Here is a 15777-nt window from a genome sequence, read left to right as displayed (position 1 = left end):
GCAATTGGTCCTGGACTTTCTGATGGGCCCCCCCAGGTGGTGAAGGTAGGAAACAACATCTCCACTTCGCTGACCCTCAACACTGGGGCCCCACAAGGGTGCATGCTCAGCCCCCGAGAGACTGAAAAACAGCTTCTATCTCAAGGCCCAGACAGCAATCACTAACTCAGAGAGGCTGCTGCCTACATTGAGACCCCATCACTGGCCACTTTAATAAATGGATCACAAGTCACTTTATACAATGCCACTCTAAATAAGGCCACTTTAATAATGTTTACATATCTTACATTACTCATATCACATGTATATACTGTATTTATACCATCTATTGCACCTTGCCTATGCCGCTCGGGCAATCGCTCATCCATGTACTTACATGTACATATTCTCATTCAACCCCTTTAGATTTGTGTGTATTAGGTAGTTGTTGGGGAATTGTTAGATTACTTGTTAGATGTTACTGCACTGTCGGAACTAGAAGCGCAAGCATTTCTCTACACTAGCATTAACATCTGCTAAACATGTGTATGTGACAAATAAATTTGGTTTGACTTACATGTACATATTACCTCAATTACCTCGACACCGGTACCCCCACACATTGACATTGACTCTGAACTCGTACCCTCTGTATATAGCCCCGATATTGTTATTTACTTATGCTCTATAATTAATTGTTAAACTTATCTCTTAATTTTTTTGTGGGTATTTTCTTAAAACTGCATTGTTGGTTAAGGGCTTGTAAGTAAGCATTTCACTGTAAGGTCTACACCTATATTCGGTGCATGTGACAAATAGAATTTGATTTGATATATAACCTTGTTATTGTTATGTAAATGCATGTGTTACTTTTTTATGGATTCAATTTTTTAAAACTAAATAAACAAAAGTAATATTTTATCAACTCTATTTATTTTATTGCATTGTTGGATAATGGATTGTAATTATGCATTTCACAGTAAGGTCTGCACTTGTTGCATTCGGTGCATGTGACAAATAACATTTGATTTGAGGATACATTTTTTGAAGGGCATTGTATACAGTACACGTCAGGTATGTGTATTGCAGAATACAGCAGATTATATAATCTCATTCAATTTACATTTACATTTTAGTCATCTAGCAGACGCTCTTATCCAGAGCGACTTAGAGTAGTGAGTGCATAAATGTTTGTACTTGTAATACGGCAGGCTTTATTCAAATCAATTAGATTTTTTTATTTAACTAGGCAAGTCAGTCAAGAACAAATTCTTATTTACAATGATGGCCTAGGAACAGTGGGTTAACTGCCTTGTTCAGGGGCAGAACGACAGATTTTTACCTTGTCAGCTCAGGGATTCAATCTAGGAACCTTTTGGTTACTGGCCCAAAGCTCTAACCACTAGGCTACCTGTCACCCCAGGTATTTAATTCCTGATAGGGAACTTGATGTGTGCTGAAAGATTGTTCCATACAAAACACTAAACTACATAGACGACAGAAACATGAATAAAACATGTACTGTATGTTAAGAGGGGGTGATTTAATAGTTCATACAAATTGATTACACAAGCGAGTTATGTTATTATGTGGTTGTTATGTTGGTTTGTTGTCTAGGAATTCCTCACACTCTCTCCTCTTTCCAAACCCTATCTAATCTAGCAGGCCTGATGCGTACTCACTGTCAAAATAATCAGTTCCACCAACTGTGTTGCTTGCGGGGAAGTTTAAAGAGCTTGCATCACTCTCAGTAGTGGTGGTCTGAGATGGGATTTTTCCTAAGGAAAAGGGACACATCCTGAGATTGTATGGCGTCTCTCTCTCTCTTTTCCTCCCATCTGGTTTCCATCAGAGGTGCCAAGACTGGAGTTACTTCCAGCAGGACACAATAGAACACATCCATGCAGTTAACTATTTGTGGGTCTTTACTCTGCCTGAGGTGTTTTCTTAACACAACTCATTCCTTCATTTGAAAGTTATTTTCTTTAGGTGTTTCATTGTGTTATCACGCTACATGTTAGTAAATGGCCAATATCAGTCAGAATCAGGATGGTAACAATATGAAACATGACCGGTTTTGTATCATTTTGAGACCTTATGGATATTTTCCTATATCTTCTTAGCTATGGTCGGGGGAGAGGGACGTACCACCGGCCAGCAACAGAGCTCGTCTGAGAAAAATCAGTGACGCAGCTAACGAGGAAACGAGAAGACTAGGGGCCTGCTCTGTAATTGCATCCACATGGTCCGGCCCAAAGATTAAGTTTCTTAAACTCACAAGCTTCATTGCTATTTTTGTTGGGAGTCTTGGATCGCAACTGTTCCACCTTGGAGAGTCTCGGAGCCTGTCTGGACCTCAGAAGCCTCATGCTGACTCACTGATGCATCATATATACCATTCTGATCAGTTCAGCTCAAGAACATGTACTAAGGATATAACTACTAGATTTAAACTCTATTTGCTCACTCTAACGTACATGTTTTTGTCAATGGACTTGATTTATACTTTTTACTACAGGTGTAGGCTATGGAAGGCTTGACAGAACGAACTAAAACATTTGAGCAACATAAGCTGCTACAGTTTGGCACTGATAGGGTTGTCAATTTTCCCATAGTTGAGCTAAGATGCATAGTATGTGGGTCTGTGGCTGCATCTTAACACGCAGAGCTTTTCTTGGAAGAATCACAGCATTTAATAAGTGACACATGTTACTCAGAGTATGCCATTTTTGTTTGGGTGGCTGAGCTCAAAGTAAACCACCATTCATACTGAGCTCACGGTAAACAACCATTCACACCAGAGGAGGCTGGTGGAAGGAGTTATAGGAAGACTAGCTCATTGTAATGGCTGGAATGGAATGCGGTTTCCATGTGTTTGATGTGTTGGATTAATTCCATTCCAGCCATTACAATGAGCCCGTGCTCCTATAACTCCTTCCACCAGCCTCCTCTGATTCAGACTGAGCTTGCAGGAAACGTTGTGGACGTAGCACCCTCTTGTGGTGTTAACTTAGAACTGCTGTCTGGCCAATGGCAATACAAGGATGTATCCATGTAAAAACAAGCAGGGAGGGCCGGGAAAGTCAATACCTACAACAGAATGGCAGAGCTATGCCAACTCAGCTGCCAAGTCATCCCTGTTACAGTATTGATGACAAAGAGGGAGTATTTTGGCAGTTGTGGCTGGTTACTCAATACCGTGGCATGGTGCTGTGTAGGTGGTTTGTGTGCACTTGTGATTCATAAGCAGTCTTTTATGCAGTCTGCTCTATCTATTTTGTATACTTCCTGACCACAATGACCTTAGATGATCCAAGATCAAACTCTGTGGTAGTATGACAACGCATGCCAAAACAAGCACCCAGTGTAGAATGTGGTCCCATAAATTCCCATCTCTTCCCATCCCTATATCTATTTTCCTACATCTCTTACCAATCGTATCATGTGTCTTACCATATTTTTTTCCAAACAGATGCATTTTGTCTTGTTACAGAAAAATCTTATTTTGAGTATGATGTGGGCCAACACGTCTCACTCTAAATGTTGCTATAGAGTATTTAAATCACAAACACTCAGACAATACCATTTGCACATATTATTTTATTCATGAAAATGTGTCATTAAAATTAGTAGTAAAAACATTCACAGTCCATAAAAAGCATTATTAGCTCGTACTCTAGATCTGGTGTCCTTGAATGCCACCTATTGGTGGATCTGCAACGCATTACTGTAACTTCCCCAAGTAACATTTACATACAGAGAGAAATGCAATTACAGTATTCTAAAGTATATCAGAGTGGTTTCTATCCCACCCTTCAATACTATAACAAGTATGTGAATATGATGCACATTTTCTGATACCCTAAAGCAAGACCCTGCATAGTGGTTTCTGCATTTGTTCGATGCATAAGCCAACCATTTTCCCATTCCCAATAAATATTACACCTACTTCAGTCTTCAGACATGCATTTTACATGCAGTTTTCCAGCGTACTTTGAGATGAGTTACAAATAACAATAACAAACAGGAGTCCAGCACAAATTACCTATTGGTACGTTTCCCATAAAATAACAGTAGTTCTCCACCAGTGGATCAGCAGTTGAGAAAAGAGTTTGTCCGAACAATCTGAATGACCTTCCTTGCACTGTAACTGTATTCAAACTGTGTATGTTCATGGAAGAAATGCAAATATCCTGCAAGGAGAAAGAAAGGATGAATTTGTTAGAGAGCGCTATTTATTATATATTCAAAGCAAATGCAACGGAAACTACATAAGAATATTATTGAAATGAGTGATTGTGATATACCATATTTATATAAGGCAGCATCCACCTCATCTGCCATTCCAGGGAAATCCATCTCAATGGATCTTGGGAAGCCACTGTCCATTGTGTTAGTCTTCTCATCATAACTGTCAATAAGACACAACCAAGACTATAACCTATAATGAACAGTTATGTTTGCAGATAACATCTCTCAACAAGACTAGACCAGACCAAGCCAGACCAGTCCAGACCATACCGTCCTACCTCCAGAACTGTTCTTCAGAGAACAGAAGGGTCTTGCCGGTGTCTGGGATGTACACAGCAGCATCCACCCTCCGCACGGCCTTGGGGAGTCCCAGTTGATGGATGTATTTTGGGTAGCCCTCCACTAGGCTGTAGCCGTTCAGGGCCCACATTCTAATACCTGGAAAAATATAAAAATTTGTCAACAAAATTAACCTATGTCTCTTGCACCGATATCAATTTTATTAGATATCTACTGTATATGTGACGAAAATGAGCGAAGTAGAACTGTAATTGCATATTCAGAATGACAGAGGACTATGTGAACAGTGTTGCCAGCATGTAACTCACCACTGAATATGAAGACCATGTCTTTCTCAGGGTACTCATAGGCAGCATCCACTTTGTTGGGGAGGGAGGGCCAGGTGGATTTGATCAGGGTTTGCTCAGGCTCTGCAAACTGAGGATGGAGACGCCAGTAGAACCTGTAATCAAATAGAAAACATCAACGCACATACATTTTGGCAATTTTAAGCTTATAGTTTGTGCAGAAAAGTTTTCATGAATGGACACACTCCCTACCTGTCTTTGAAGATGATTGTTTCTCCTCTGAGCTCAGTAACAGCATCAAAACTCAACATGGGGTCACATTTGTTTGGGGCATCTGGTTTGGGCTTCACTTTCCTGTGATTGGGGTTCGGGCCTAAAGGATTGAACCACATAATGAACGTTTCAAAATAGGACTCTAGTGGGTGGAATTACAGTACCAGTCAAAAGTTTGGACACACCTACTCATTCTACATTGTAGAATAATAGTGAAGACATCAAAACTATGAAACGACATATATGGAATCATGTAGTAACCAAAAAAGTGTTAAACAAACCCAAATATATTTTATATTTGAGATTCTTCAAAGTAGCCACCCTTTGCCTTGATGACAACTTTGCACACTCTTGGCATTCTCTCAACCAGCTTCACCTGGAATATTTTTCCAACAGTTTTGAAGGAGTTCCCACATGCTGAGCACTTGTTGGCTGATTTTCCTTCGCTCTGCGGTCCAACTCATCCCAAACCATCTCAATTGGGTTGAGGTCGGGTGATTGTGGAGGCCAGGTCATCTGATGCAGAACTCCATCATGCTCCTTCTTGGTCAAATAGCCCTTACACAGCCTGGAGGTGTGTTGGGTCATTGTCCTGTTGAAAAACAAATGATAGTCCCACTAAGCACAAACCAGATGGGATGGCGTACCGCTGCAGAATGCTGTGGTAGCCATGCTGGTTAAGTGTGCCTTGAATTGTAAATAAATCACCGACAGTGTCACCAGCAAAGCACCACCACACCATCACACCTCCTCCATGCTTCACAGTGGGAACCACACATTCGGAAATCATCCGTTCACCTACTCTGCGTCTCACAAAGACAAGGCGATTGGAACCAAAAATCTAAAATTTGCCAAGAGTGTGCAAAGCTGTCATCAAGGCAACGGGTGGCTACTTCGAAGAATCTCATTGTTCGTGTTTCTGGGCCAAAGCAAGTCTCTTCTTCATATTGGTATCCATTAGTAGTGGTTTCTTTGCAACAATTCGACCATGAAGGCCTGATTCACGCAGTCTCCTCTGAACAGTTGATGTTGAGATGTGTCTGTTATTAAACTCTGTGAAGCATTTATTTGGGCTGCAATTTCTGAGGCTGGTAACTCTAATGAACTTATCCTCTACAGCAGAGGTAACTCTGTGTCTTCCTTTCCCGTGGCAGTCCTCAAGAGAGACAGTTTCATCATAGCGCTTGAAATTTTCCAGATTGACTGACTTTCATGTCTTAAAGTAATGATGGACTGTCGTTTCTCTTTGCTTATTTGAGATGTTCTTGCCATAATATGGACTCGGTCTTTTACCAAATAGGGCTATCTTCTGTATACCACCCCTACCTTGTCACAACACAACTGATTGGCTCAAACGCATTAAGAAGGAAAGAAATTCCACAAGGCACATCTGTTAATTGAAATGCATTCCAGGTGACTACCTCATGAAGCTGGATGAGAAAATGCCAAGAGTGTGCAAAGCTGTCATCAAGGCAAAGGTAGGCTACTTTGAATAATCTCAAATATAACATATGTTTTTATTTGTTTAACACTTTTTCGGTTACTACATGATTCCCAATGTGTTATTTCATAGTTTTGATGTCTTCACTATTATTCTACAATGTAGAAAATAGTACAAATAAAGAAAAACCCTGGAATGAGTAGGTGTGTCCAAACTTTTGACTTTTCTTTTGACTTAATTATCTGTAACTATTTTCTGTTTGGGTTAATAAGTGGAACACTGACCATAAAGAGCTTGAATGCCGGTGACATCATCCTCAGACAATGGATAACCCTCGCTGTAGGAGTAGACTGGGTACATCAGAGCTCCAGGATCAGAAGAATGGGACAAGCCAAGAGCATGGCCAAACTCATGAGTGGCAACCAGGAAAAGGTTGTAGGCTACAGGGGAGGAAATATGTCAGTAAGTAATCATTGATTAAATGTCATACATTTTCCTTGATCCCCCACATAAATGTACCAAATATTTACCGTCTGAGTCTTTTGACCAATGTTCATCTTCATCAAAGTGTGTGTCTCCTCCAATGTCTCTGCCAGGGGGATAGGCATGGGCTAAGAGACCGTCAGGGCCGTCAAAAGGGTTGAAGTCTCCATGTTCTAAAGAAAAAAAAAGGCCAGGGAAAAAAATATGTTTGAGGATGGTTTCAGTAAGTGTTGCCAGCAAGCCAGCATTCAATCAATTTATTCTATGAGAGCGTCTTGCACAACTCTAAACAATGTTCACTGAATGTTGAACAAAACTACAGTAAGATTATCAAACTAATCAAGATATTCTCCATATATTCTGTATAGTTTATCAACTGCAGGCCAGAATAAAGAAATTGGTCTACCTTTTGTCCCAAATGCTATCATGATGTCAGCCTTCCCCTCGTGCAGTTTCTTGAAGGTCAGAGGAGTAACGTCAGCCCAGATGTTGAAGGCATTATGGATAGCTCTGTCCACATCTGCCTTCTTCAGATCAGGAGTATAATTCACTATTCTGAAGGACCGTTCAAGAGAGAGGAAACATGTCTTCATTCAAGAGAAACTTGACAAGTTTTATCCAAAGTAATGAAAGCTGATAATATCCATTGATTCCAAGGTTATGTGGTGTATGTGGAGTAAATTAACATTATTACACCTACACCATAAAAAACACAAATTAGGGTTATGACACAATCTATGACCCAGAGTGTTTGAGAAGCCTCACCTGAAGGTCACATTGGTGTTCTGCCATTTGAGGTGTCGGGGGAAGTGGTTGTATTCCCCCACGTCAGGGACACCACACCTGGCCATGCTCATCAGTTCCAGGGTGTTAGCGTCCAGGCTCCCTGTCACTTGGAGGTTGAAGAAGGACTGCATCTCCCTGATCTTAGCCTGCATGGCATCTGACGACCTGTGGGTCGGGGTTCCCTGAAGTCCAGCTCGAAGGTGGTAGAACTTGCGGAGGTATTTCTGAAGAGGAAACAATAACATAAGTTAACACCTTCGTGATATGTAGCTGTTAAATATGGTCATTTAAGGAGCAAAATCACAAGAGAAACATAGGGTTCAATTTGAGGGGTTATATTATTTCAACAACGTCTGGCATATTGTATGCAATTAACAATTTTGTTTAAATAAAACAATGCTCATTTTGTTGATACTATACATTATCGCATTTATCCTTATTTCGAGTATGAGGATAAGTGTAAAATCAATATTAAAACGTAAATATTCAGTGCACCAAACAGACATTGATAAATAAAAGGACATCAGAACCACAGCTTTAATTGGCTTACCTCGGCTAATAGCCACTTGTCAGTCTCCTCCAGCGATGACAGAGGCATAGCAAATGACTGAGCAACCACCACAAGGAGCAGTAAAGCTGTGATTTCCATCTTGTCTTGGTGGCGTCCAGCTCAGTGACTGACTGGGGTCCAGGAGCCAAGTCTGTATTTATACTGTGTGTTTGAGTGTTTTCTTTCCTAAGTGTCTGTGATTCATGTAAATGTACCTATCCACTTCCTCCTCAGACTGCCTAAAACTGCTGGTAGTTCAGAAAACGGAGTGCTTGTGGTTTAGTAAACTGCTTTGAACACACCTGAATAAGCAGTGATGTCACATTTTTTGACCAAATGTTCATGGCAATTTTTTTTAAAGATTCAATCAATACATATGGCAAGTGACCAGATCTCGGAACTTTTGTGACACTATTTTATGTTCTTCAAAAGATAAATATATCTCTTAATTCCTCTACAATGAAAAAAAGTATATTGGGCTTTACGTAAGAAAGTTAATTAAATACTGTATCTTTAAATGGTAATGTACATACATGTCGATGAATACACATGCTATTTATAAAACTTTCAGACACCCATGACTGTGATACACTTCCATGTTATTTTGAGCAAGACAGAGGATGACAGTTGGTGGCCATAGAGAAATCAGTTAAAGGGATAATCCACTCGAAATACAACCTAACATGATTTACCACAGACCTTGGCAGGACAGGATGTGCGTACCTAGAACAGGATATGTCTTTCACATTTGGTCACTGATATAAATGTATATATTTGATTATATTGGATAAGGCTAGCCTGTGTCCCAATTTATAGCAGCAGAGTTTAAGTACTGGGGGCAGGGCAGGTCAAGGCATGCCCTGTCACTTGTATGTCTGCTGCTTCTGTGTGTCTGCGTGTGTCTGTGTTGCCACATGTGGTTATCAGTCTGCTATAACAATGGAATTCCTGATCCAAGACTCCGATCCAAGAGGGGTATTTTATGGCAATTCACAAATAACATGACAAGCAGCCTTACAACAGGCATGTAAATAACACAATTAACTGCAATTAACTTTTAACTCTGTCAGAATTAACTTTTCTGACAGAGTTAATGGGGATTAAAAGCTCGCCAAACATACAAAGTGCACCTCATGCAGATGCTGTTACGATCTAATATAGGTATTTATGAACATTGGCTGACGCTATTATACCTACGGTATATCACTGTTTATCAGAGACATATGACTATGTTGAGATAGAGCATTAGCTAAACTGTTTTAGACTGTGGAAATAGAGCCACTGAGCTGAGTCATATTGAGGGGAAGTTGGCTGGGGGATTTTTGCAACTGACTAAGATGGTCACCCACATTCACAAACACAACTAACTAGAACATAAATAATACATCCAATTAAAACTGTAACATATCAAATAATACGTTTGTCACTGATGGTAGAATGATACAAAATAGTAATTTTGCCTTTAAAAATGCTTCTTTATTGGTTAGAGGGGAACATTGGAGGCTTTAGCCCCAGAACTGCTCCCATCAGTAAGCATCATTACCTCACAAGGGCCCGATTCCGACCCGAGTTAAGCACATGTAAATGGAATGTAATTCCATTTTTATGCACTTTTCTCTCTACGCATATTATGATCTTGAACTTAAACATGAGAATAGTGTGCTATTCACCTGCTATACGTTTTGGGTGGAGATCTAAGAAATGTAGGTGTGCTGGTGTAACCAATGTGAAATGGCTAGCTAGTTAGCGGTGGTGCGCGCTAATAGTGTTTCAATCGGTGACGTCACTCGCTCTGAGACCTTGAAGTAGTTGTTCCCCTTGCTCTGCAAAGGCCGTGGATTTTGTGGCGCGATGGGTAACGATGCTTTGAGGGTGGCTGTTGTTGATGTGTCAGAGGGTCCCTGGTTCTACCAGCCCAGGTAGGGGCGAGGAGAGGGACGGAAGCAATACCGTTACACCGGTGGAGGTGTCTTCTGACCTTGACTTAATTGTAAGCATTTCACTATATCGCTCAGAAAGATGGCAGAAATATGAGCATTTGTGATTTCAGACTTTTTTGTTATGATACCTGTTGTATTCGGTGCACGTGACCGAATACATTTCAACATATCAACTTTCTCACAGTAAAGATTATGAAATGCTGTGCCATTATGCAGAATTTAAATTGTACAGCCTTTTACGGATGGGCACTCTCAAATATCTTCACTTTAGGTTACCCCGACTTTCACTGTTTCTTATTTCTATCATGTTAAATACTGTATTACCCTGTTATTTCCCTTCAGTTGGTATAGCCTACATTATCATTACATTAAATTTATTTTTTTTGTTTACCTTCATTTGCTTCTTCCTTACACACCGTCATGGCCATGTGGTTGTTGCTGAGGATTGTTAGTAACAGTTGGTAATATAAAAAAAGACATGTAGGCTAATTAAATCGTAATGGAGCAGAGAACAAACCAAGCCATAACAGTTTGAACCCGACGCATGGTGCAATAATTGGCTGTGTCATCACACAGTTCCATGGTTAGTGCAGGCGATAGACGAGGGTATAGCCTACTATTGTACACCGTTCTCCCTATTATAATTCTATGTACACTAATCTTTCAACATTACTATGGGTTAAAGAACTGAATGTGCCAATTTTCAGAATAAATCAAACCACCATTTTCTTTCTTTTGTGAGTAAAGGCTCTCCTGTCACGGATGTCGTTGTGGAACTGACCGGACCAAGGTGCAGCGTAGTAAGCGTACATTTTCCTTTATTTATGTAAATGTCGCCAACAAAACAAGAAACAAAGAAACGACCGTGAAGCTTACTAGGGCTATAGTGCCACTAACAAAGATAACTACCCACAAAATACAAAGGAAAAAAGGCTGCCTAAGTATGATTCCCAATCAGAGACAACGATAGACAGCTGTCCCTGATTGAGAACCATACCCGGCCAAAACATAGAAACAGACATAGAATGCCCACCCCAAATCACACCCTGGCCTAACCAAATAGAGAAATAAAACGGCTCTCTAAGGTCAGGGCGTGACATCTCCAAACAATTTTCATAAATACTTTCCTAACCCTAAATAATCTACAATATGAGAGTATTTTTAAATCTACCAATTGGTGCTGAAATATAGACTAATATGCCTATATTTAGATGGCTTTCTTTAATTGATTCCTAATATTCCGTTCTCGAACTAAAAGGTACACCGTATTTAATGGGATGGCATAAGATAAATGTACTGAAAACCCTATTGAATGGAAATTCCACAAGAACATCTCTTGGCCAGCAAGTGGGAGGTATTTTTCAGCAGTTGAATTACATTTATTCAGCAATAGCAAGGGAACCACGCCTGCAAAGCGAGGTACACACCTTCATAAGGTATGTCTGAATATCAACTACTGAGAAGTGTGTAGGAAAGGCATTGGTAAGAAAGGCGTAATTTCCTAAGTCTGAATCAGGCCCACAGGGAAGAGCAGGAAGCTACTGTGTTGATTAGAGTGGTCAGTACCTGTAGTTGGGTTGTAGGCTATGCTGATGTTGGTGAAGACGGTCTTGTACGTAGACCAGTTGAGTATCAGCATGGGAAATTCCTATAAAACCGTTTCCTACCATAAAAAAAAATTACTTGTCTTTTCCCACTAGCACTTACTTTGCTGATACATATTTTGTTGCGGGAAAATGTACTTTATACGATTATGATGTGTTGTTTCAACTAGCTATCTTAAGATGAATGCACTAAGTCGCTCTGGATAATAATATATTTTAAATGACAAAAATGTAAAATACTTTTTTTGGGGTTAGGTCATGATTCAATATGTGTTATTTCATAGTTTGGACGTCTTCACTTTTATTCTATAATGTAGAAAATAGTACAAATAAGGAAAAACCCTTGAATGAATAGATGTGTCCAAACTTTTGACTGGTACAGTAGTTCAAGAGAAATGCAAGATTTCCATTCCTAATACAACTCCCCAACCCTTGACTATTGTTGTTACTTATTATCCCATTTGTGACAATTTTGATAATTTGTTTATGATGTTATAGAATTCCATTTCCAAAGTACACTTTGTCAATATGTACATTGTTACATCATGTATGGCGTTGAATGAGCTTCAACGCCATACAACACTCCTTACGTGGCCTCCAGCTGTTTTTAAATGCTATAAAACTAAGTGCATGCTCTTCAACCGATTGCTGCCCGCACCCTCCTGCCCGACTAGCATCACTACTCTGGACGGTTCTGACATAGAATATGTGAACAACTACAAATACCTAGGTGTCTGGTTTGACTGTAAAATCTCCTTCCAGACTCACATTAAGCATCTCCAATCCAAAATTAAATCTAGAATTGGCTTCCAATTTCGCAACAAAGCCTCCTTCACTCATGTCGCCAAACATACTCTCGGAAAACTGACTATCCTACCGATCCTTGACTTCGGCGATGTCATTTACAAAATAGCCCCCAACACTCTACTCAGCAAACTGGATGTAGTCTATCACAGTGCCATCCATTTTATCACCAAATCCCCATATACTACCCACCACTGCGACCAGTATGCTCTCGTTGGCTGGCCCTCACTACATATCCGTCGACAAACACACTGGCTCCAGGTCATCTATAAGTCTTTGCTAGGTGAAGCCCTGCCTTATCTCAGCTCACGGGTCACCATAGCAACACCCACCCGTAGCACGCGCTCCAGCAGGTATATTGCACTGGTCATCCCCAAAGCCAACAATTACTTTGGCCGCCTTTCCTTCCAGTTCTCTGCTGCCAATAACTGGAACGAATTGCAAAAATCTCTGAAGCTGGAGTCTTATATCTCCCTCCCTAACTTTAAGCATCAGCTGTCTGAGCAGTTTACTGATCACCATACTTTTTTTTTTTTTTGTGTGTTATTCACTGTACATTTGTTTATGTGTAACTCTGTGTTGTTGTTTTTGTCGCACTGCTTTGCTTTATCTTGGCCAACTTGTTCTCAACTGGCCTATCTGGTTAAACAAAGGTGAAATAATTGTTTTTAATGAAAATGTCGGTGAATTGAAATTGAGAGAGAGGGAGCACAAGACAAAGAGAGGCAGAAGACAAGAGAAGTGAAGCGAAAGAATAATACAAGAAGTGGAGAGATAAAGAGAAAGAAAGAGACCAAAAGAGACAATTGGATTACAAGTCACTAGCTATGTCATATTACATCTTCTCTTTCCATCATAAAGAGACTCATCTATACAGAGATCAGATGACATGACCCACCACTGGTTTGTAGGAAGTGGCTCCATGGTTCTCCTAGCCTTCTGATAGGCTTATGAGCTTTCACCATACTGTTTCCACCGAGCCCCACATTTCAGATCTGCAGACTATAGCATACTAAGTCCTGCACCAGGGGAAGATTAAGAGATCGCGATTAAGAGGGTGCTTTGGGGTTGTTTTGGGGTCTAGGGGAAGGAGTAGAGGGCTAGGTGGAGGGGGTAGAGGTTGTTTTGAGGTTTAGGGAAAGGGGGTAGGAGTAGAGCGCTAGGTGGAGGGGGTCTTACCTCCCKGTTGTAGGGGTAGAGGGTGTCTAGCATCCGGAGTGTAGGGGTGTGTAATCTATCTATAATGTGGAGTGTAGGGGTGTGTAATCTATCTATAATGTGGAGTGTAGGGGTGTGTAATCTCATCTATAAGGTGAGTGAGGGGTATCTTAGATGTGATGGAGGGGTGTGTAATCTATCTATAATGTGGAAGTTGTAGGGGTGTGTAATCTATCTATAATGTGGAGCTGTAGGGGTGTGTATCTATCTATTATGTGGATGTAGGATGTGTATCTATCTATAATGTGGAGTGTAGGGGTGTGTAATCTATCTATAATGTGGAGTGTAGGGGTGTGTAATCTATCTATAATGTGGATAGTAGGGGTGTGTAATCTATAATGTGGAGTGTAGTGGGGGTGTAATCTATCTATAATGTGGAGTGTAGGGGTGTGTAATCTAGTCTATAATGTGGAGTGTAGGGGTGTGTAATATATCTATAATGTGGAGTGTAGGGGTGTGTAATCTATCTATAATGTAGAGTGTAGGGTGTGTAATATATCTATAATGTGGAGTGTAGGGTGTGTAATCTATCTATAATGTGGAGTGTAGGGGTGTGAAGTATCTTTATAAATGTGGAGTGTAGGGGGTGTAATATATCTATAATGTGGAGTGTAGGGGTGTGTAATCTATCTATAATGTGGAGTTTAGGGTGTGTAATATATCTATAATGTGGAGTGTAGGGGTGTGTAATCTATCTATAATGTGGAGTGTAGGGTGTGTAATCTATCTATAATGTGGAGTTTAGGGGTGTGTAATATATCTATAATGGGAGTGTAGGGGTGTGTAATCTATTTTTAAGTGGAGTGTAGGGGGGGTGTAATATATCTATAATGTGGAGTGTAGGGGTGTGTAATCATCTATTAATGTGGAGTGTAGGGGTGTGTACTATATCTATAATGTGGAGTGTAGGGGTGTGTAATCTATCTATAATGTGGAGTGTAGGGGTGTGTAATCTATCTATAATGTGGAGCGTAGGGGTGTGTAATCTATCTATAATGTGGAGTGTAGGGGTGTGTAATCTATCTATAATGTGGAGTTTAGGGGTGTGTAATATATCTATAATGTGGAGGTGTAGGGGTGTAATATATCTATAATGTGGAATGTAGGGGTGTGTAATCTATCTTTAATGTGGAGCGTAGGGGTGTGTAATCTATCTATAATGTGGAATGTAGGGGTGTGTAATCTATCTTTAATGTGGAGCGTAGGGTGTGTAATCTATCTATAATGTGGAATGTAGGGGTGTGTAATCTATCTATAATGTGGAGTGTAGGGGTGTGTAGTCTATCTATAATGTGGAGTGTAGGGGTGTGTAATCTATCTATAATGTGGAGTTTAGGGGTGTGTAATATATCTATAATGTGGAGTGTAGGGTGTGTAATCTATCTATAATGTGGAATGTAGGGGTGTGTAATCTATCTATAATGTGAATGTAGGGGTGTGTAATATATCTATAATGTGGAGCGTAGGGGTGTGTAATCTATCTTTAATGTGGAGCGTAGGGGTGTGTAATCTATTTAATGTGGAATGTAGGGGTGTGTAATCTATCTATAATGTGGAGTTAGGGGTGTGTAAATATCTATAATGTGGAGTGTAGGGGTGTGTAATCTATCTATAATGTGGAGTGTAGGGGTGTGTAATCTATCTTAATGTGGATGTAGGGGTGTGAATATTATCTATAATGTGGAGCGTAGGGGTGTGTAATCTATCTTAATGTGGAGCGTGGGGTGTGTAATCTATCTATAATGTGGAATGTAGGGGTGTTGTAATCTATCTTTAATGTGGAGCGTAGGGGTGTAATCTATCTAATGTGGAGTGTAGGGTGTGTAATCTATCTATAATGTGGAGTGTAGGGGTGTGTAAT

The 15777-nt window shown here is 40.2% G+C and overlaps 1 protein-coding gene across 1 annotated transcript; it reads right to left on the bottom strand.

Annotated features, from left to right (window-relative positions):
• Nucleotides 1-3561: 3561 nt before the first annotated feature.
• Nucleotides 3562-8468, bottom strand: LOC111982623 (collagenase 3). The gene is made up of 10 exons (XM_024014214.2): nucleotides 8351-8468; nucleotides 7780-8024; nucleotides 7421-7569; nucleotides 7062-7187; nucleotides 6816-6971; nucleotides 5070-5190; nucleotides 4839-4972; nucleotides 4509-4668; nucleotides 4287-4390; nucleotides 3562-4172 (listed from the first exon to the last, which is right to left on the bottom strand). Exons 1-10 carry the CDS (start codon nucleotides 8447-8449, stop codon nucleotides 4072-4074), a joined length of 1395 nt encoding a protein of 464 aa, XP_023869982.1. The 5' UTR covers nucleotides 8450-8468; the 3' UTR covers nucleotides 3562-4071.
• Nucleotides 8469-15777: the final 7309 nt, after the last annotated feature.

The sequence above is a fragment of the Salvelinus sp. IW2-2015 genome, linkage group LG22 (genome assembly GCF_002910315.2).
Source record: "Salvelinus sp. IW2-2015 linkage group LG22, ASM291031v2, whole genome shotgun sequence".
In the NCBI taxonomy this organism is placed as follows: Eukaryota; Metazoa; Chordata; class Actinopteri; order Salmoniformes; family Salmonidae; genus Salvelinus; species Salvelinus sp. IW2-2015.
Note: the sequence above shows the minus strand (reverse complement) of the source record. Positions and strands in the feature narration are given on the sequence as shown.